The sequence below is a fragment of the Eptesicus fuscus genome, chromosome 7, assembly GCF_027574615.1.
Source record: "Eptesicus fuscus isolate TK198812 chromosome 7, DD_ASM_mEF_20220401, whole genome shotgun sequence".
NCBI classification, from domain to species: Eukaryota; Metazoa; Chordata; class Mammalia; order Chiroptera; family Vespertilionidae; genus Eptesicus; species Eptesicus fuscus.
The window spans coordinates 82,031,184-82,054,381 of record NC_072479.1 but is presented as its reverse complement, the minus strand read 5'-3'; the positions used below and the strand labels follow the sequence as shown (position 1 = coordinate 82,054,381).

Genomic DNA, 23,198 nt, shown 5'->3' with positions numbered 1-23,198 from the left:
CCTCACCGGGGATGGGCAGCAACCCGGCAACCCAGGCAAAAGCCCTTGACCGGGAATCGAACCTGCGACCCTTCCATTCGGGAAGTGGGAGGGGGGAGGGGAAGAGAGAAGGGAGGAATGTTCTAACCACTGAGCACATCGGCCAGGGCAAAATCTTGACTTTATTTTGCTGAGTGGGAGCGTGGACTTTGAAATCTCAGGACCCCACGCCTTCAAAGGAGCCCCAAAGGCAGACCCTCCCCACGGACGGCTATGTAGATGAGAACTGAGGTTGGCTCTTTTGATTGGAGAGAACTGGAGAAGGCGGTGCCTCTGCCAGCGTGTTCATTGGGAGCGGAGCCTGCCTATCACGGGTAACCGGAGCCGAGACTGTTGCGGCGTCCAATGGGAAGGCGCTGCCCCGCGGCAGCCCCGCGCCGGCGGAGGCAGTTCCGGTGTGTTGCACTGCGTTCCCAGACCCCGCCGGGACCGCCGGCTTCGCTGCGCTCGCTGGAGCTTTAGGCGAGAGGTGAGCATGTCTGGTCGCGGAAAGCAGGGCGGCAAAGTGCGGGCCAAGGCCAAGTCCCGGTCCTCCCGCGCGGGGCTGCAGTTCCCGGTGGGCCGAGTGCACCGGCTGCTGCGCAAAGGGAACTACGCGGAGCGGGTGGGCGCCGGGGCGCCGGTGTACCTGGCGGCGGTGCTGGAGTACCTGACGGCGGAGATCCTGGAGTTGGCCGGCAACGCCGCGCGCGACAACAAGAAGACCAGGATCATCCCTCGGCATCTGCAGCTCGCCATCCGCAACGACGAGGAGCTGAACAAGCTGCTGGGCAAAGTGACCATCGCCCAGGGCGGCGTCCTGCCCAACATCCAGGCCGTGCTGCTGCCCAAGAAGACGGAGAGTCAGAAGGCGAAGAGCAAGTGACACCCCGACGCCGGGCACCGGGGAGCTGGCTTTCCGAGCAAAGGCTCTTCCCAGAGCCGCCCCGCCGTGTGTTTGATGACCGTGCCGGATGCCGAGGAGGGTCGGCGCGATCGAGTGGGGAGGTGGGCTGCGGAGGGGCCCGCCGGGGTCGGGGGCCAATAAAGTCGGTGAAAATCGTGTGGTCGAGAGAGCTGTGTGGTCGCGGGGCCCGCCGCCGGAGGCCTCCGGAGCAGGTACTGGCGGATCGGCTTCGGTCCGCGGGTCACTCTGGAGGCGTTACGGGCGGATCGGGAGGCCCGGAGGGACCCCCGGGTCTGGTGGGGCACAGTTGGGAGCTCTCCCTGATCGCCTGAAGGCAAAGGAGAGGGAGAGTAGGTATGGATGCGGCGGGGGGGCAATTATTTTTTATGGCCTCTTCCCACGCTTTAGCTCGCCTGCCCTATTTGGGCAGTTCAGAAACCAGTTCTAGAAAGGAGACGGTGGGACCCAGCTGGTCTAGGGTTCGGAAGTTTTCTATCCGGTCGTACTTTTCAAAATGTGGAGTAACTTTCCGTCTTGGAAGAAGGACTCTGGTGACACAGTGTCAACGTATATTTTTCTTAACCTGTTAGCTGTTGTCGGCATGTTTTGGATATCAGGTATTTTCATACACACACTTACGTTCACATTTCTTTAAAATGAAGGAAACACCCAGTATTGTGTGCAATACAGAAGCATGAGTCATGAGGTTGGAAAATCGTTCCCCTGACACTCATGTTGCATAACAGTGCAACGCCTTTAGTCATTGAGTAACATATGCTTATGAGCTTTTCAAATGATTTTCCCAAGTTTCTAGCTTCGTAGTGGTCTTGTCTCCATCATATTATACTCCTCTGGAAATGTAGTAAGTTTGATTTTGCTTTATCACAACAAATAGCCTGCTTGAAATCCCTTTTGCTCTTCCACTGGCCTGAAGTAATGGCCTCATTCCAACAATGCCTATATAAGTACTGGTATGTTATTAAAGCAATGCTTTAATAAATATGTGAGGTATGAGAAAAGGTAAGGACAGATGATTTAAGTGCAGGAACAAACACATTTCAGTCAAGAATTCACATTTAAAAGTTAAACACTAGCAATCCTATTCCGTCCTTGGTTGACCCTTCCATTTCATCTTTTTCCGCAAGCTTCATGCTGGCCCATAGGGCCCATAACAAAGATCCCATGTTATATTTCACTTCTTTGAATTCATCTTTCCTGTGAGTCAGGGTTGAAGTCTTCCTGGGAAAAAAAAAAAAAAAAGAATATGTCTTCATTCTTAGTACTCTTTGGCCCATTTTCCCATATGGACTTTCTCTGTTCTTCCCAGTACTTGTTGAACATCTGTACATGCCATGCTCAGTGCTAGGTGATGGGTGACGGGAGTACAGCTGTAAATGAAGCCAGCTACTCTCTTGGAGTTCCCTTTTTTTTTTTTTTTTTTTTTCTGATGACAAAAGACAGTACAATGAACAGATATCAGAGAAAGGATTCGCTTTCAGCTTCTGTTGGCACTTGTGTCACTTCACTGCTTGTGGACCGAATGTTGGGATTACTTTTCCCATGTGGTCATCTTTGAGGTGTACAAAGGCCAGGCCACACACACACACACACACACACACACGTACGTTAAGCAGATTATTGCCTCCTAATTCCTGAGGAGATTAGGCCCCAAGGGTACCTTGGACAGGTTCCAGCTGTCCAGCTGTTTACTCCACTCCTCACCTTTCATCCAGAAGGCTTCCTCCTGTAAAATAGTCATACAACCCCCTTGAGGACTGAGATTGTTCACTTACTACACACATTAGGCATATATTAGGCACTCAATACATTAAAAGAAGTACCATTTCCTACGGGATATATATGAGTTTTACTCTTTTAGATTAAAGTATAAGTAACCATAGCGAATAAGATTTTTGTTTTGTTTTGTTTGAATTTTACTGCCCAATTGTTAGGATAGTTCTCAGTGTTTCCACTTTGGGGACATGGTAGGTGGTGGAGGGAAAAAAAAAAAAATCAAGTGCTGGTTGTGACATTTAAGTCTTTATTTCCTGAAACATTTGAGTTTTATTACCAACATGGCGAAGAAATAAGGATGAAGGCCATCAAGACATTTATAATAAAAAACACACCACTTTTCTTTTCCCCTCTGAAGATTCACAGGAGTCTGTCTATTGAACGCTGATACTTGAAAGATAAGACAAGCAAGATACCAGGTGCAGTGACTGCCACCCCATCTCCACTTGCCACTGCCCTGAAATGCTTAGGTTCTCCTTAAATACTTCCCCTGCTGCAAGGTTCAATCAATCCCTCAACATTTCTGTTTTTGAGAGTTTTTTTAACCTGAATAATTTATTAACAGTGAAAAATGTATACCTCCTGCCAAGTCAATTCAGCCTGTGACTCTTGATGAGCAAACAGCTCTTGCCAATGTATGGTTGCTTCTTTAAAAGGCCAGTATTTCTTCAAGTACAAGACCATATGGAAGAAATCAGTACAAAAACCGATTGGACCTGAATTCTGATTTTTAATAGATTTGTAATCCATAGTTGTATTTATAGACACACATAATCTTTCCTGCAGAGATAAGCCACTCAGTGGGGCAGGCTGTGACTTGGGCAGAACTTATTTGTTTTTCTGCAGGGCCAGCCTTGTCTTTGTGTCTCTGAGAACTGGTCTGTTTGGTTTTGTGTGCCTGGAATCAAAAGGTTTAATCTGTTTTCATAATTGCTGATGACTGGCCTAATACATGCAAACTCTTCACAAATCCCCTTCCAGTGGTTGAAAGGTCATATGCCATGGTGTTTAAGAACTCAAGTTCTCGGAATGAGACAGGTTCAAATCCATCCTATTCTTTACTAGTTGGATGACTTGGGGAATGTTACTCAGTCTCTTTCAACCTCAGTGTCATCTATTAAGTGAGCATAATAATAGAGCTTATTACCTTAGTGGATTTTGGAGAGGAGTCAATGAGACAATGTGAATGAGAGCAATAAGTGTTCCATATAGAACTATTCTTATTTCTATGGGAAAATGGATTTAGAGTGAGTAGCAGTAGTTATGGGACTTATTCATATAGGTAAACATGTCGTTCCAACAATCCTGAAACTTATCTGGTAGAAAATCATAACAAGTTTAGTGGCTGTTTTATTAATTACAGGATGTCCCTAACTCAATCTAAGTAGAAAAAAGTGCAATAAATTGTTGACGCTTATGAACTTTAATTTGCATTCTCCCCAACCCCCTCATGACAATCTGGTTTGGAATTAATGGTTTGTTAAGTCACCATGCAGATTAAAATTGGAACCTGTTTGCTCAACAACTTATTGTGCATATATGTTATACCTATGATTGATAATCACTGTCAAGAAAAATGGGGTTATAATACAATAAAAAAAGATGATTATAATCTAGCAGGCTACTTGTAAAGAAAGGGAGATACCTAGGGTTTTGGTATAACAGGGAATAGAGACACCTGTGTCCCTCAGCCTGCTGGGGAGAGTGGCATCTGTGTAAAGTCTAGATTTAAGAGTTAGCCTGACATCACAGGGTGTTCTGGGCAGAGAACCAACATACACAAAGGCACAGGGGTCAAAACACAATACCTGCAGCTGGATGTGAATGAATCCAGGCCAAAAGGTCTGGTCTGGAGATAAAAATTTGCGAGTCATGATTAAAAATGGTCAGAGTGGATAAAATCATCCAGGGGGCATATATGTATATAGAATATATGTATAGATATGTAAGTGAAAGTATAAAAAACAGCCACTACCAACAGGGGATGTGAGGATCTGTGAGATCTAATTGGCCGAGGAAGAGGAGTCACTAAGGAGATGGGAGGACATGGCCTGAAGGACACCAGGAGACAGAGTGTGAAGGGATAGAGATTTTTCACCATTTGGATTGCTGCACTCCTTGATAGCCCCTAATTGCTTATACTTTGACATATAACTAGAAAACTTTCTTTAGAGTTTATTACATTTTTCCACACAGCAAATGCTGACAAGCTGGCTCACTTGACTGATGGGACTGGAATGGATATATACACTTTTACTCTTTATAGAAATATATGGTGACAACTAAAACTGTCTTTTAATATAAGATGAGATTATTCATAAAGAACCATTTAAAAATACATTATTATCATTCCATGTAGTTGAATATATTTTTAAACATTTTAATGAAGTTTAATTTTTTAAAAAATTATAGAAACAGTGGTAACTTACTAAATCATAAAGGCACTGTTGATTTATCTGCTTTATAAAAATCTAAAACTAGATTTTTATAAAGCAGATAATGTTTATTATCTCAATAGAGGGAAATGGAGAGTAAGAGGAACAGAAAACATAAAAACAAGAAGAAAAAACAGGAAGCCAGCTGGCTTCAGGCAGTTATGAATTTGTCACTGGTAAAGCTTTATTTTGTGTTTCTCTCTGAGGAAGAAAATTTTAGGTGTTGAAAAACAGATTTTAACATATCTATATATATAAAAGGCTAAGTGACCGACCATCCATCTGTCCGACCATCCAACTGACTGATCGACTGGCTGATACATATGACGTGCACGGGCAATTTAAAAATAAACGTTGATTTGTGCATGCACAATACATATAAAGCTCTCGCTGGCGCCAATCGCATGCGTGTGTTTCAATCTGTCATTGTTGATCATGAATTTGGTTGACACTTCTATTATAAAAAAAGGATGAATAGTGATATTAAAATATTTCTTCTAATTAATTTCCTTTCAATGTGCACGAATCCATGCACTGGGCCACTAGTGCATGCATGAAAGAGAATGACAGCACATTTGGATAGTAACTTGGGTCCTTGATAATTTTATCAAGCCATGCAATTAAAAAGCCAGCACAACTTAATTCCAATTATGGAAATGAAGGAGGGATAAGCCCTACATTGAAAAATTATCTTTCTTTTAGACAAACCAGACAGGCAATCTGCTCATGAGGGCTTATTTGCTTTTGCTGTTAAGTACTTTTCAAATAAACTATCTTGTTCATGTCAAAAGCTTAAGTGACCATTGCAATTCCAAAAGATCCCTGATGAAATTGAGCCTATTTAAGAGAGAGGTGTACAAATTACTGTGATAATGAGTAGACATAAAGGAAGCAGGTGTTTGGCCTGGAAGAGGTGCAGGTTTAGACTAACTAGGAGAAATAATAGTGTTTTGTAAAGATGTGTAATTTCTGATCCCCAGATCTTGGCCAATGGCCAGTCATTAGCCATGGTCCAGAGAAAACTAAACAAACCAGTTCTCAGGGACAAAAAAGCAAGAGTGAGGAAGAAGTCTATCAGAGTTAAAATGGCCACCTGAAACAGTTTGTCCTAAGATCACTGGTCTGAGGAGAACTTCTGAAATATTCAGCTCTTGAAGATCAGCTCAAAAACAGGCTTTTCAGGCTTATCTTCATCTTCTTCCTACAGACTTTGCCTCTTACAGACAACACTAAATATTAAATAAGCTAATGAGCAATGAAAACAGGGAAGACTAAAAATAGTTTTACCAAAGAATACTGATCAGATAAAAAATTCTGAGAGATCTTATTCCTAGGGATACATAATAAACTCAACATTGAAGTGCTTCAACAAAATACAGAAACTCAATTCAGCATGAATTTAACCTCCCAGCCCTGAGCAGGTGGCACCTCATAGAGATTCACACTATTCATGAGTTGAGAGTCCTGGTCCCTGCAACGAGTGCTTTAGATGAATCTGTGTTTTCATCTATGCTTTCCATCCAAAGACCACCGTGAACATACCTGCAGTTGAACAAGATGGGTCTATTGCTCTTTGCAGCAAGAGAGAATACATACTGTGGGGAGATGTGGTGTGTTTCACTAAGAGGGTATTAGGATTTATTATAGGTTTTGGGTTTGTGTTCACTAACTTTGGGGCTTTGCCCAGGATTGCACACTGTTGGGAATAGAGGGGAACCTATATTTTGGGTAAATACATCTAATAAGATACAAGGAATGGAATGAAGCTAAAGTTTTAATTGGTGCATATGCTAATGCATATTGGCCAGCATAGGGGTCTGTTTGGTCATTTTTGTAGTTTGGACAACTCTCATATTTTTGTGTCCAGACATGATTGCAGGGTACTTGTTTTGATTTTTCACAGCTGCAGAATGGCCTTGTCTGGTATTGGTGTTCTGTGAAAATTTCCACAATAAACCACTGTGTAGCTGTGTCAGGCCAACTCCTAGCAACACCAGTGCCTGGCTGACAGTCAGGGCCTGTTCATGGGCTGCTGCTTCCTTTCTCAACAGCTAAAGGAAAACATGTGACATGGAGAAGAGGGCTTGCTGAGCAGTGGAAGTAGACAGACATGTCAAAGCAAATGCTGCAGTGTCTGAGCACCATGCAAGAGAGCTGCTGTCAATGGGTATTTCAGTTCCACATTTATGTACTTTAAATATCCGAGTCCTCTAACATCCCCTTGTTTTCATGTTCAAGGGACTTTTCTTTTTTTGTGTGTCTTCATAGAGTAACAATGTTTTGGTTTCTTTAACATGGTAATCCATATATTTCTAATAATTTTAAAATTACATACATATATACTACTTATATATGTAAATGTATATAGTAAATAAATGCAGTGGCCTTACTTTCCTTCCTTCTTCCAATATCCAGCTTCCCATTTGCCCAGCCCAAATAAAAATCGATGTTATCCTGATTTGAACTTGTCATATAATTAAAAAAAATTGTCATAAAAACACTCAACCCAATAAAAATCTAGACATTTTATTGTTTACTAAGCATTGGTTTTCTTATTCATAAAAGTAGGGAGCCCTAGCCCGTTTGGCTCAGTGGATAGTGTTGGCCTGCAGACTGAAGGGTCCCTGGTTCGATTCCGGTCAAGGGCATATGCCTGGGTTGCGGGATCAATCCCCAGTAGGGGGCATGCAGGAGGTAATCAATGATTCTCTCTCATTGATGTTTCTCTCTCCTCTCCCTTTCTTTCTGAAATCAATAAAAATATATATTTTTTAAAAAGTAGGGTAATAATTCCTTATTATCTAGCAGTTAGTGACTAGTGTATGGTAAGAGCTCAATCAATCACTATCATTGATTATACTTTCTGCTTCACGTTCCTTTCCCTTTGGTATTTTCTCTCATTCAGTGTTTATGATAGTAGCCTCTACCTGCCTCCTGAGCTTCCTACTTCACCGGCCTACTCAAGATTTCCATGAGGTTATCTCACAGGGATCTGAAATGCAGCCTGTCCCAAACTGGGCCCATTCCCTTCATTCTATACCCCTCATTGACACATCTGTAAAACGAAGGAAATGATGGGTAGCTACTTCACAGGGTTGGGTAAGGATTAATTAATACATGTAAAACACGTTGTAGGATGCCTGGCACACAGTAAACACCATTAGCTGCTGCTACCATCCTTTTTCTCTACAGCTTCACACCTTTTATTCCCTATTGATGCTGCCTACAACCCAAGCCCTAAATTGGAGACCCTAAATTCTTCTCTTCTTCCTCACTCCCTACATCAAATTGGTAATCCAGTCGTGTGATTTCTATCTCTGAAATAGATCTTTTAACACTCTTCCACCCTCCTGTGCTGTCTGGGTACTCTCCATCTTCTGCCTGCAGTGGTCTCCTAATGCATCTTCCCACCCCTGGTCTTTCACCCTTGAGTCCATCTATCCCCTACCCATAGCCACAGGTCTCATTCTGAAATGCAAATATAGTTCTAACAAACACATATTTACCATGTGCCAAACACTATTTTGAGTTTTACAATATTAACGATTTATTATATTCAATGACTTCTCCCTTTCATACATTATTCAATAAATCTTATATTATTTTTTATGTTATAGGTACACATGAAAGGGATCTAAGATATAATGGAACGTAAAGAATAGGTATGCCTAGTCTGAATGCAATGCATACATTGTTTATGTGTGCGTGCGCGTGTGCGCGCAGGCATGTGTGTGTCTGCCTATGAAATACACTATCTATTGGGCCACTGGGTTAATCACATGAGCCTTTCAGCTTTGATACTCTCATCTCTTAAATGGGGAAATTATCTTTTAAAGTAATTTCCCAGAATTACAGGGTAGATGAGTTAGTGATTAAAGCACTTTGAAAATAAAATATTATCAATGCAAATTAACATCATTAAGCATTCTTATTCATTGTATGTGCTTTTATAAAGAAAAGCTTAATAAATCCAACACATTCAAAAAAGAAAGAAAAGTAACCTTTTCTGTTTTTTTAATAGTTTTGAAAATGTTTCAAAAGGTTTGCCATTCAATCAGTTCACAAAGCTCTGGGGGAAATGTCATCTTTGAGGATAAGACTAAATATGTTCTTAGCAATAAATAACACCTCTCAATTTTTTTAAAGTCAATAAGGTAGTTCTGAGGGAAAATAATTATTTCTCTTCTTTATCCCTTAACTTTAAAACTTAGTTTCAATAAGATTCTCATTCTGTACTTTCAAACCCAAGATACTTTTCTGATCATAAAAAAGATAACATGTTTATACATTATCAGGAACTCAGAGGATCTTAGGGTAGAACATTTATTTCACGAAACACTCAAAGTTTACGTCAGTGGGAAATAATTTTAATTAAAGAATTGTACATTTTCTTCCCACATGTCTTGCTTTGTATTAGGAAATGACGTTGTGATCCATTTCACTATAATATTACAAAATATTTACAAGGAAATATTAAAAATAAACACAAAAGGCAAGATGGAATAAAATAAACTGTTTCCTCCCCCAAAAAATCTCTACTCCAGAGCCCACAGCACACAAGAGAATCAAAAACAAATATGCCCCAGATGACAAGTTCCAAAGGATTGGAGAAGGGGAAGAAATGGGATGAAAGTGGTGGTATGAAAGGGAATGGACATTTGCAGCAGAACTGCTTCAGTAACCAACCTAGCCTGAGTGAAATACCCTCTCTTGTATGCAGTGAATTCCAAACGAGGCTAAACTTTAAGATATTCCTTCAACTGAAATTAGAAAATACCCTGACAATAAAAGTAGCTCTTTTGTCTAAGTTTCCTAAGAGCCTCTTTTTCCACGAACCAATGATATGAACAGAAGTGTGTTCGGGCATCAAAAGTTGTCACAATAGCCCTTCCATTTCTTTCATAAAAGCTTCATATACATCATCCTTAGTTTGTACCGAGACAGGAACAGTTGGACCAGATTTGGGGGCTGCTTTGGCAAGAGGCACAGCAGAATCATCCTCTGACTTTCTCTGGGGAGCAGCAGTAGCCCCTTTATTCTCCCGACGGACCCTCAGTGCGGTGGGCACGAATCGAGTAATCTCTGCCTTGGGATTAGTGATTTGTGGCTTGGCACTGATGGTTGCTGTGGCTTTCTTCTCAATGGTGGCTGCACTGGTGTCATCCGCCTTGGGTCGCTGAATCAAGTTGGGTGGAGCACTTAAAACTCCTGGGTTTGGCAAGGGAGCCGGTGGGAAAAGCCCAGGTGGGGCAGGTCCGAGTGGAGGCACCAAAGGTGGGCGCATCATGCCAGGACGAGGTGGAGGGATACCTAAATAAGGAGAAAACAGGCTGATGAACACTACAGGAACTAATAAAATATAACTGTGACTAAGGTGTTAAAAACAAGATGACAACTTAAAAAAAAAAAAAAAAGAAAAAAGGACCATTAACATAAAATAAGCTGAAATCATGCTACTATTTGAAACTTAAATATATTCTGATAGTAAGGAATTTATCTACCTAATAAAAGAGTAACATACTAATTGACCACCTTTGTGACACCCACCAGCCAATCAGGAGCGAGTATGCAAATTAACCCAACAAAAATGGTGGGTTAATTTGCATATGCAGGCACTGAGCGGCTGGGGGCAGGGTGGGAGGCAGGCGTTCCGCACCACCCCAGCTTCTCTGGGCCTCTGGGCAGCACGGGAAGGCGGAAAGGCGGCTCTGGCCAGAGTGAAGGCAGTGCCAGCAGCCAGGGGAAGGAAGGCCCATTCTTGCACGAATCTTCGTGCATCGGGCCTGTAGTTTATTATAAAACAATATTCACCTTTAGTCTGTATTTTGTACTTATTTTATACTGTATTTTGTTTTCTTCTCTAAAAATGTACTACTTTAAAATATAAAGTAAAATTGAAAACACCAACTAGTTTCAAATATGATTTTAAAATAGTTAAGTTTCAAATTTGACAGCCCAAGAGTCTATTCTAGCTGTATAGTGCAGACAAAGTTGGGGTTTGATTCCCATGGGGTTTGATCTCCACACCACTCCTCCCCACAACATGGTAACTCCATGAGTGGGAAATAAGATACTGTAACTAATAATCACAATATGTCACCATTCCTGGAAAAGAATCCAAGTCCCATTGACGGTTCAGACATACCATCAACATTTTACCAAGAACAACAGGTTTAATTTTCTTCAATTTTATAAATAAATATTAAGTACCAAATTTTGTCAAATCTAAGATGATATGGCTTATACAAATTCATAAATATTCCATATACAATTAAGAGAGGGAAAAAAAATGTCCAAGCTGGGGGCTTAAAAGACCTTTATATTAAACTAGGACAGTCAGTGCAGTAAACCAAAATTATACCTGCCACACATAATAACACAAGGAAATTTGTATATCTAGCATTGATACTGGGTTGAGAAAAAAACAAACACCCTTGTGATTTTGAACTTTAAGTTGGTACTTATGTAGATGTATGGAATCACTAAAATTATAAATGAAGTAAAAACTCAAATGGAGAGTTTAATCCAAAGTGGTCTCTGATTGGAACGTCCCTCAAGTGACAGGCAGAAGTGATGCAAATACTCTATGAAAGAACTCAAGTTCAACCCAGGATAATAGCAATGAAAAACACCATTTTAAGATACTCCGTCAATTCAGGTTATTGAAATGTGAAAATATGTCCTAGAGCAAATAAAATATACAGGGCGGGGCAAAAGTAGGTTCATAGTTGGTTGAATAAAAAATAATACAATAATTAATCAACAATGCTACAAGAATAAACTGTGTTTGCATAATCACAACTGTGGACCTACTTTTGCCCCACCCTGTATAGCAGACAAGTTTTCGCCTGGAAATCAAAAGCTTTACCTGGAGGTGCAGGGGGAGGTAGCCTTGGTGGGGGTCCTCGAGGAGGAGGGCCAGGAGGCAGACCTGGAGGTGGACCTGGAGGAGGGCCAGGGGGTCGGCCTGGTGGTGGTCCTGGAGGTAAAAGTCGGGGTAAAGGCCCTCGGAGTCCTGGCATTCCAGGTGGTCTCAGGAATGGAGGAGCTCCTGAAAAGATAAGAATAAATTAATGTTAAACAAATATATATCAAGCAGTAACTACGATATAAATAAAGGTAACTCAAATGTGGTATGATTTATCACTTTAACCCGAAATCAGATAACTTCAAAAACTGATTGAAATGTGTGGAAGCAGAATTCATCCAACAAATATCTAAGCACCAGAGACAGAGTACTGAATTTCTTTCGGATCACCTCTTTATTTCCCAGCACTGACCAAAAGGATACGCAATCACAGCTCTTTTGGGCTGGAAACATATGAAGGTGAGAAGAATTTTTAAATGGTTCCAACATGAGCTGAAAATGGACTATAAAGTAAAGTGCTTTAATGACCTCCTGAAACTCATAAAGACAAAGACCACTGAGAATGACGTAAGATAGGTCATTTTGCTTTGGACCAATAGGAAAAAGATGAATTCAATTGAAGAAAACTTAATTGGCTGTAGAGAAGGAATAAAATTATGAAAAACCAAGAAGTTCTATATGTTGTTTCATATTGTAAATAAACTTTTTATATTTTTAAGCCAAAGACCTGGTTAACTATAAGATTACACTGACATCCAATAATCCCTAAACCAAAGGATATGAGATTAATATTTACTGTGTTCTAGTAAATTTTAAATGGGGTCAACTTGTCATATTAAAAGGTAGTATTAAATAAACTCTTGGTTAAATACTCCAGTTTCTGCCTGCTAGAATCAGAACTAAAGAATGATGAAAAAGGAAGATCTTGAAAGAAAAAGGTGGGTATCAGAAAAACTAAGTTGCAAACAATGCTGGAAGAATAAATCAGTTGCCCTTATCCTTTGAGAACCTTGATTTTTTAAGGAATTGCACTAGGATAAATAAGAAAACATCAATACTAATGATATATTTTTTGGAATAACTTCACTCTAACCACATGTGGATTTAATTATCTACACCAATAAAAGAGAAAAATGCTAATTGACCGTACCTTTGCTATGCCCACAGCCAATTAGAGCGAGTATGCAAATTAACACAACAAAGATGGCGGTTAATTTGCATACGCCGGTGAAGACTGAAGACAGTATAGAAGGAAGAGGGAGGGAAAGCGGAAAGCAAGGCAGCTGCCAGAGGGAAAGTGCGGGCGGCTGCAGTGGCGTGCGTGCGGCCGCTTGCAGGAATCTTCCTGCAACGGGCCACTAGTTGACTCATAAATGGAAATGCTTACCTGGAGGTGGTCCAGGAGGAAGGCCTGTAGGTGGTCCAGGTGGCCGTAAAGGTGGAGCAGGAGGTGGTCCAAGAGGAGGTGGTCCTGGCATGGGAGGTGCTTGTATCTGAGAAGGGGGAACAGACTGTGGGGGAGCTTGCTGCTGTGAAGCAGCAGATGTGCCATCAGAAAGAGATTCCTCTTTATGCTGCTTTTGTGACTGCTTTTCTGCTTCAGAATCATCAGAATCACCTTCATCATCATCCTCTGAAAATTCCTCTACTTCTCGTCCCTCCTCAGGGATTTCCTGACCTGAAAGAAATTTTAAACCAGGTAAATGGAAATTTTAAATTAGGTAAATGCCTAATATTTTACAGGCAAGGAGCCAGTAAAAGAGTGATGCTTGAAGACACATGCTCAATAAGTGCTTTCTTAAAATTAACAACCAAATAGACTTCTTCAATAAAATATCTAAGATGTGGAAGAATCAAATGGCATTCCACTTATCTGTGCTGGTGCAGCATGATGGAGCAGGCTTTAGAACCAGACAGACCTGGATTTAAATGCCAGTTCAACCACTTACTAGCTGTGTGTAACTTTGGGCATCTTAATGTCTCCAGACCTTACCTTTTGTAAAGCAAGGATTTTTTACTTATTTCAGGATGGATGGGATACTAAATGGGAAAACGTACATAAAGAAACTGGCATGAGGAAATACCAGAAGGTGATTCACTACTCTTTCCCTACCTTACCTGCCATTCGAAGCATCATGGCTTGAAGAGGAGTTAGCTCCTTAATGTTCTTCTTCTTCTTCCTTGATTTCCCAGGCATATCTGCGAATCGTACACTCAGACCTAAGGTGCCAGAGGAGGGAGAGAAAGGGGGGTGAATTGGCATCAACAAAATTCAGTAAATGCTTACTAAATAACATATGCCTTAAATTACTAGACACAAATGCTGCCTGTAAATTTCCTGTAAAACTTTGCAGAAGATAAGCACAGAAAGAGAGAGCCATATTAACCTTTTGCACTCGGATGTCGAGTGTGACTCAACACGGTTAGCATTAGAATAAAGGAATCAAGAAAAAAGCAAGCGAGTGCAAAGGGTTAAAGGTAGTATATAAAGTGCCAACTGCTGGTAAATACATGCTATAGTGATTTAAAACTGATTAAAAACAACAAACTTCAAGAATACTAATAACATCTTTATGCCAATAAAATTGAACACCCAGATAAAAATAGATAATTTTTAAGAATGTAAGTTACTAAAATTGGTAAAAGAAGTGGTATGACCGGACTAAACAAAAATGAAATGGTAGTCAAAGATTTACTCACTAAAAGGCACCTGGCTAAAATGGTTTTTACAAGGAAATTCAGCCAAACATTACGTTACAGAAATTTCCTGTAAAAGGGAATAGGTAAGGATGGAATGCTATCCAGAACTCATGAAACTAGCATTATACTAAATTATATCAAAATGATACCAAAACTAACCTACTCGCCAACATAAAATATAAGCAAATTGAATGAGTTTAAAAAAGAAAAAGAAATTCTAAACACATAAGATTGGCCCCAGAAATGCAAGATGGTTTAACATTACAAAAGCTATAATGTAAATCTTTTGCCTTTTATCCTAGACAAGCCATAATGCAGTTCATTACAATAAAAAACTTAACATTCCGACAGATGCTTAAAAAGTATTTATTATAGTTCTTAGAAAACTAGAACTAGGAGGGAATTTCTTAACTGACAAAAGGCTATTCACTAGACGCTTTTCAATGTCATACGAAATGATGCAGTGTTAGCAGCATTCTTGGTAAATATTTACAAAAGGATAGGAGTTCCATGTGGGCGGGCTTTAGTTTTGTTTACACCACATCCTTAGTGTCTGCAAAATTGCCTTATATATAGTAAAAACTCAGTAAATATGATCTGATCATCAAGTGTGCACTGATAAGTCATGTTAAAAAAAAAAAGTTGTCAGAAAGAGGAAAATAAGGCAAAGATCACAAGGTCCCAGAAGAAATGGGAGCCATAAGGGCTTTCTACTTTCTAGTAATAGTTCCACAGTAAGGGTGCTCCACAATTTTTCATTACCAGTTCTCTCTATCCACCATTTTATTTTATTTATTTATTTATTTTTTTTAAAAATATATTTTATTGATTCTCAACAGAGAGGAAGAGAGAGGGACAGAGAGCCAGAAACATCGATGAGAGAGAAACAATTGATCAGCTGCCTCCTGCACACCCCCTACTGGGGACGTGCCCGCAACCAAGGCACATGCCCTTGACCAGAATCGAACCTGGGACCCTTGAGTCCGCAGGCTGACGCTCTATCCACTGAGCCAAACCAGTTTCGGGCTCTATCCACCCTTTTAAATTAGCTTTTTGATTTGCAACCATAATTCTTAACAGGAGAAAAAATTGTCATTATTATAATTACTAATATTGGTATTATTATTAAAACATAAATACAGAAGTGGTAGGCTACAAAAATAATTCCAAAAGAAGCTCTAAGACTATTGGGGTGTGACGCATTATACGTTTCATAATGCTCAGTACCTATTATAATGGTTGAAATTTTCTTGATGAATGTCATAATTACTTTTTAAAATCACACCTAACTCAATCTGAATTTATAATAATCAAACACATAACATACATTATGGATATAACATGTTTCCATTAAGTCATGACTTCACTCAAAGGCCTATTTGTATATAAAATTATGGTTCTGGTTCATGTAATATACCACGATCACACATAATTTAAAGGTAGGTATTTAAATGTAGATATTTAAATAGACTTATTAATACCCAAGAATACATCTTTATGCTGTTGAATAGCTATTATCTTTCCCCCCCAAAGTGAACTTTATTACATAGACATTTTTATTATATACATGGCTTAATTGTTTTTACATCCATTAGTACTTAGTATGTGTCAAGAACTTTGAGATAGCTGAGATATAAAGAATATAACTATGATCCTTCCTTGCAAGGAGCTCACAATTATTTCCACAGATGCATTAATAAATCAGGACTTCAGTTTGTGTCCTATTTATTGATCAATACCATGGAACTTTCATCTGTACATACCTGATTTTTTTTCTTCATTGTTATTTCTTTCATTATCATCACGGTGCACAAATTCATCTCCTTCACTTTCTCCATCTGATCTGTCAGTGTCGCTGTCATCAGTACTGTCATCATGCTTATCTTGATCCATGTCCTCAGGATAGCCATCATCTTCACTGGTGCTGGAAACATCATCATCATGACCCCTTTGAGCTGAAAAGGGAGGAGGGAACAGGGAACAAATAATATGATTGGATTCTCCTTTACATGATACTCTGAAACACAGAAAATTATGCTCATTATGTAACACAATTACCTAATTGTTTTAAAAGTTTGTGTAGATCTCAGCTATTCAGATGGTCTGACAATATTTTCATTTCACAAGTTAGTTAAAATTCAAATTGAAAACAAATTACATTTAGAAGGTTATATACATACACATATACACAATCATTGTGACTATACAATAATATTCAGTGCAGATGACAAAGCTGAAAGGGAAACAGATAGCTAAGTCTTAGAGAATTGGTAGTAAGTGGTATTTCTAGGAATAGCCTAATTTGAAACACAATAAACATTTCTATACTTAGTTATGCTTGATGCTTTTACTTGGCTAGATCCTATGATGTACCCATCCTTAAGTATGTACATGGTATCATCCTTTATTTCCCAAGTTCTGAGGGTGAACGGGGCCAACAAAAAAAATGACAGTGGAAAGGCTGTAAGAGCAAAAGGAACATTCATTCCTTACCAAGTTCAGGACTATATAACATGTCTTCATCTCGCCGGCGAGGGGGAAGATCCAGGGCAAAGCCCACTTTACGGCCATACATTTGCAAGACTTGAGGAGGAGGTGGACCAGGGGGCGGACCAGGAGGTTTTCTACCAGGGGGCAAACGTGGAACACCATGCCCAAGAAGAGGAAGAATAGAGACTGCCCTCGTTGGAGGCCTGTAAAGAAAATTTTATAGGTGTCATGTTAACAGTGGTATTTACTTCCTCTTCTAAACAATTTCCAAGAGACTTTAAAATTTCATTTTTAATCAATTCAGATGCTGCTTATATTCACATTGTCTTTTATTTCCTCCTGCATTAATTTTGGCTCTAGATAGTCCAGAGGTGCTTTTAATACATGCAATTTGATTATGCAACTTACCCATAGGCTGAGGTCTTCTTAAGGATGGAGGGTGGCTGGGCACCAGGAAGTGGAATGTCCTGGATCAAGATGTTGGAAGGAGCATGAGGCATATCTGGCAAAGGGATACTATCCACTTCCACATGCTGAGCATTCTGAAACAGAGAGAATCTGTCAGCAGAAGGTAAGAGTAATCCACAAACGCAACACTAAAAATTCAGTGTCAGCTGAATAACTTGGGATTTGCTTTTCACCTAAAATGTATGTCACAAAAAATTAAGAACAGGCCTCATCAATATTTCCCGTCTGTCAATGAACTGGAAAAAAAAAAAAAATCAAAAAAATCTATCTCCTCTAAAAGAACCATACCCAATTGTTTTTCTCCTTGTATCAATGAATTCTTTTTGGTTTTGGTTTGAAATAGCTGCTGTTTAGAGAAGTCTAAGTGTCTAGTACTAAAGCCACTCTATTTCCTATTCTGGATGACAAATAACATATATCAATTAACAGTGTATTTATTTCCAGTGGCAGAGCTTGGGCTCTAACATTAGTCTGCCTTTGATGAACTTCTGCCACATATTAGCTGCATGACTGAGCAAGTTATCTTAGTTTTCTTTTTCTGTAAATGGGAACCCATACTACCTACTTTACAAAAATTATAGCATTTGGTGTTTTACAATTTTATTTTGAGGCAAAATTTACAATGACATTTAAAATTCAATGAACTCTGACAAAAGCATGCATTCATACTAATCCCCAGTTAATCCCTAATGATATCCCAAAACAATTGCCGCTACATATATTTTCTTCCTGTGCTACAATATCATACAAATGGAATCATAACTACAGAAGTTTGGTATGTTTTGTTTTTGAGATTTAAAAATACCCGAGCAATTTCCAGTTTTTGTCTATTAATGTGTGGGCAGATGAATTAATTTTTCTTGTATATGTTCAGTTTGATAAGAAATTGCCAAGATTAAGGTTCAACAATTAATTCTCCCATTAACAGGTTTAAAAGCAAATCTAAATATAACATTTTAGTTTCTCTTTCAAAAGAAACTAATTACCTTCACAGCATCAAAATATTGGCTAAGTTGAGCCCTTTTCTGTTCATATTCTACTTCTAGCTTTCTCAATTCTTTGTAAATATCTGGATTCTCTTTTTCATAGAGTCGTAGAATACGTTCAAAGGTTTCACGCAGCTTTTTACGCTTGTCTTTCAGCACCTTCTCATTTAATTGTGGCTGTTGCACTGGGTTAAACTCTGAGAGAAAAGAGGAGATTATGGAATTAAACTCAAAAAGGTCAACTTCATTTAGGTTGTCAACAGACTACATGATTTAATAAAACTTTTTTATGGTAACATTTTTAAAAGGGAGCTAGGCACCAGATATATTCTACAATTCCTAAAGAACTGCAATAGGTACTTATGAAAATTACACTTTTTAAAGAGGGCCATTTATTGTATTTTCCTAAGAAATGTCACCTAATTAATCCATCATCACTGTAATAAAAATCAACTTTCACTCCTCTATGCTAATGACTTGATATAGTTAAGTTTCAGCCAGAGAGACCTAAATCCCTGGCTCTGTCATTTAATTCTGATATCTTGGGCACTTTATTTAAATTCTTTTATTTTCAGCTTCTTCATCTGCAAAATGGGGCCATTAACTACGTCACAACAAAGGTCTGGTGATTAAATGGGATCACATAAAAAATATCCAGAGGTGTCTGGCTTATCACTTAACTATGGTGTTCTTTGTCTCGCTACCATATAACCTTCTCTTCCCAAATCTGCCTGGTTAGTCATACCTGCCCCCCTCCATCACCCTTGCCAGGGACTGACTCAGAGATCAAATGGTACACGATCCAAACTGGGGCCAGATCCCTGTCTGAGGTTTTAAAATGCAGATGTGGGTGAGAGAAACTTTCACAAGCAGAGATGAAATAAACCTAGAGCTATCTGTGACCTTGTCTCCCAACCACCATTCATTTCCCATACTTATTCTACCTTCCACCCCAAGAAATTCATTAGGAGTATTCTGAATAAAGGTAACATATAAAAGACCAGAGAGAGATGAATAGGCTTGATAATGATATCTGGGTTTTTGAGGTCAGCAGCCCTCAGGGACTTCCAAATTATTGGAGTCAATGTATACTTTTTTTTCTGATTAAATTAGTTTGTACTGAATTTTCTATATTGTAATTAGAGTGCTGATATAGTGTTCCCTTCTCCCTTTTTCTTAAAGAATAACAAGCTTAATTATCTTCTCCTCTAAATCTCATTAACTTGTCAATTTATTCAAAACCAGAGGGTATTATCTTACACCACAGTATTCCTGGTGTGATTAAACTTCCTAAATCAATGTAATATCCTGATACTCTGGGGACAGCATTCGTCCTTACTGGAATTTAGACCAGAGGCAACAAGTGGATCAGTTACAGCTGAACTGGGAAAGATTTGGCATCATGCAGCCTGGCCCAGAACTCTTGCCCAGGTTAGTGCACAGGCTCTGCCAAATTACTTCAGAAAGCTTATAATACTGCCTGCACATGAAGCTGGATTTTTTTGGGACCCCATTTAATGCATCATCAAGGAGATCCACTGTAACTCCAACTTACTGTTTTTGGGCAAACAACTGAAATATTTTGGGTATCTTTGTAAACAAAAGTTATCAAGATCACTTTAATATGTACATTAAAAAAGTGGCAGAAGAGTGGCAAAAACTTGACAGCTAAAAAGCACATAGGAGTTGACTATTTAATTATGCATGTTGGGAAACTTCTATTAAAAAAAGAAAAATTAAAAATCCCATGTTCTAATATTAAGAAAATAAGTATTTGTAGATTGGAATAAAATTTCCACTGGCAGAATCACACAGGATTCTCTATCTACCTTAGATGCAAGGAGAGATAACATCTAGTGACCTCGTGTGATTCCAATTATGACAAAGCAGCGATACTGAAGATTCCTATAGAGACTGAATAAAACTGAAATGTGAAAAAAAAGGAGAGGGATCCCAATATGGTAATTGATATTAAGTATTTGATGATTTCTGCTATATCCTTACTAAGTAGTCAGGTATCTGTGGATCATCTCACTGGAAAAAATGGGAAACTGATATACTCAAGGGGCCTCAAAGATTTACTCGGTAGCTGTCAAAATTAAAAAAAAAAACAAAACAAGACAAACAAAAAACCCCAAGGTGATTTCAGAAGCCAGATTTCTGTCTTCTCTCAAAAACAATGAGCTGGCCAAAGTGGGTGTTTATTACCTAGTAACAATGAGCTCAAGCTAAATAATGGCTTCCCTCTTATTCTAGATATCTTCAGTTTACAATTAACTCCCCACCACCCCATTTTGTTGTTGTGATATTAAAACCAAATTCGAAGGTCAAATGCCACCATGCTTTAGTTTTTCTTATGCCTGCTCTGCTTCACTCATTATCTGCTTGCCTGCCTCTGTGTATCAGACTGTTATTCCTGCCATAAAATATAGCCTTTTAATAGTCTTACCCATTTCATCCAATTTCTCCATGTCCCGGATAATTTGTTTCGGATCCTTCATCTTCAAAACTGCAGCTCGTACCATCATGCGCTGTTTTTTGTTCTTAGGAAAAGGAAAGAGCAGTATATCAAGAAGCTTGACACTCAGGAGTTTTTATTTCAATCTGCTTCAAGAATCTATTTAAACTGGGATTGAACTTCTTGGTTTCTGATCTCGTTTCAACCACCAGAAACAGAACTATGTACCTTTTCACTCTAAAGAAATATTTCAACTTTAGACTAAGAGGTAAATAAATGTTATTTATTAGATGTGCTTTCTGAGGCAAGTATTTGTGAGGCCTAAAGCAGTCACTTAAAATATTTTAGCTTTTTTAATAAACAAAGGTTTCAGCTACATTCTAAAATTATATACCAGTAAGTTTTGCAGGATTTTAATGCTAAACAATGCAACAAGAATATACAATTGAAAACAATTAAAATCTTAACATTTTCTCAACATGCTAAGGCATGATACTAACAAGTAAATCCTTCCTTATTTTGGGAAGCACTTTGTCACAAACTCATCATCTACAAAACCAGGAAAACGAACAATTCAGCATCACATTTATTTTCATTCACTAGTTCAGTAGCTGTTAACAAAGTAGTATATCATAACTAACAAAAAAGTTACTTTCAAAGTATTTCTTTAGCTCACTGGGAAAGGTAATCAAGTAAACAATGTGACACATTGTGAGCTATCTGCAAGGTTACTTACTTCAGTTTCCAAGTACAGATGGCCTCTGACTTCCCATGGTATGACTTTACCATGGTGCCGAAGTCATATGCATTCAGTAGAAACTGTACTTCAAATTTAGATCCTTTTCTGGGCTAGCCATATGCAGTACGATAATCTCTCATGATGCTGGGCAGCAGCAAGATGATTTTGCCCAACTGTAGACTAATGTAAAAGTGTTCTGAGCATGTTTAAGGTAAGGTAAGGTAAGCTAAGCTATTAAAAGCATTTTTACTTAAGATATTTTCAATTTATGATGGATTTATCAGGACATAACAGTAACCTCATCTTAAGTCAAGGAGCATTTGTATGATATTTCGGATTAGTAAATTTTATGGCTTATTATAAGAAGTATATTTTCTGGCAAATAATTGAAAATGTTGCATTAAAATCCACTAATCCCAAATGTAAGATGTGACAAACAACACTTATTGCTAATTTGATCATCTGAAGTCATACCTTCTTTAATTCTCTCTTCCGGGCTTCTTTTCCTTGAGAAAGAGAAAGAGAGAAGACAGACCTTTCAAATCGTGACCATTATTATAGCATTTCCTCAACACAGATAATTCATATTGTGGGTGGCTGTCCTGTACTCTGTGGGTTCTTTAGCAGCATCACTGGCTTCTACCTACTGGATGCTACTAGCACCCTTCTAATTTTGTCAACTAAAAATGTCAACATTCTTTTTGTTTTCTTAACAATTAGGAACACAAAGAAAAAAGATGCCATAAAATATTAAAGAACCTGCAAACCTAATGGGTTCAGAATTCTGAATACAAAAAGAAAGCTTTAAGCTAATTCTACTGTGCAAGTCAATCAAATTAGAAATATGGGTGTGAATTTTTTTTTTTTTGGCATGTTTAAGTGTTAATCATGTGCCCACAAGAACACTGGATCACTTCACACAACTGACTCCTAGTACTGCTGATCTTGTTAATTAGGACATCATGAAATAGATTCCTTAATGCTTACAATTTCTACCACTTCTCCTCTTCAGCATCCTCATTAATAGATACTTACGGGCTTGGTCTGTGGGGTTCATAAATTTTCCACTCTTGGTGGATGATGTAGATCTTCGTCCCATGTTGACAATCTGTATGGTTCACTTGTTTATTTAAAAAAACACACACCAAACTGCCAGGATCAACATAAGAATGTCCAAACCTGTAGAAAAGTTGTATAAGAGCATATTAGAGCTTATCTGAGCCAAACTGATGACCTGCCTGGCAGCAAGATCTCAAAATTGCTCTGGATGATGACAGTTTTGCAGTCTCTTTTATGCCTTTGGAATTAAGGAGGGAATGTGAGCACCATTACATT

General features: G+C 38.9%; 3 protein-coding genes across 4 annotated transcripts in view; 2 read left to right on the top strand and 1 right to left on the bottom strand.

Moving 5' to 3' along the window:
* The first annotated feature begins 408 nt into the window (after nt 1-408).
* Nucleotides 409-1,081, top strand: LOC103285110 (histone H2A.J). Its single transcript, XM_008140437.3, has one exon. The coding sequence runs from the start codon at nt 515-517 to the stop codon at nt 902-904; it is 390 nt and encodes a 129-aa protein (XP_008138659.1). The 5' UTR covers nt 409-514; the 3' UTR covers nt 905-1,081.
* An 8,380-nt stretch (nt 1,082-9,461) lies between these two features.
* The window catches only part of WBP11 (WW domain binding protein 11), a 14,879-nt gene continuing 1,142 nt past the window's right edge, over nt 9,462-23,198 (bottom strand). The window contains exons 2-12 of one of the 2 annotated variants that reach the window (XM_028143974.2): nt 22,899-23,042; nt 22,338-22,369; nt 21,116-21,209; nt 18,667-18,863; nt 17,621-17,754; nt 17,216-17,415; nt 16,486-16,677; nt 14,141-14,242; nt 13,410-13,700; nt 12,023-12,205; nt 9,462-10,464 (exon numbers count right to left, since the gene is read on the bottom strand). In XM_028143974.2, coding sequence (XP_027999775.1) covers nt 10,031-10,464; nt 12,023-12,205; nt 13,410-13,700; nt 14,141-14,242; nt 16,486-16,677; nt 17,216-17,415; nt 17,621-17,754; nt 18,667-18,863; nt 21,116-21,209; nt 22,338-22,369; nt 22,899-22,962 — 1,923 coding nt within the window. In that variant the 5' untranslated portion in view covers nt 22,963-23,042 and the 3' untranslated portion in view covers nt 9,462-10,030. Of the gene's footprint in view, nt 10,465-12,022; nt 12,206-13,409; nt 13,701-14,140; nt 14,243-16,485; nt 16,678-17,215; nt 17,416-17,620; nt 17,755-18,666; nt 18,864-21,115; nt 21,210-21,860; nt 22,218-22,337; nt 22,370-22,898; nt 23,043-23,198 lie in introns of those variants that run through there. The other variant, XM_054719249.1, reaches the window with a different exon arrangement.
* C7H12orf60 (chromosome 7 C12orf60 homolog) overlaps nt 21,986-23,198 on the top strand; it is a 17,684-nt gene continuing 16,471 nt past the window's right edge. Inside the window, exon 1 of the mRNA XM_028143976.2 lies at nt 21,986-22,074. The gene's annotated coding sequence lies outside the window, so the exon portion shown is untranslated. The remainder of the gene's footprint in view (nt 22,075-23,198) is intronic.

Bases quoted from the DNA above. Each gene is read 5' to 3' on its own strand.
- LOC103285110 (XM_008140437.3), top strand. From the start codon at position 515: ATGTCTGGTCGCGGAAAGCAGGGCGGCAAAGTGCGGGCCAAGGCCAAG.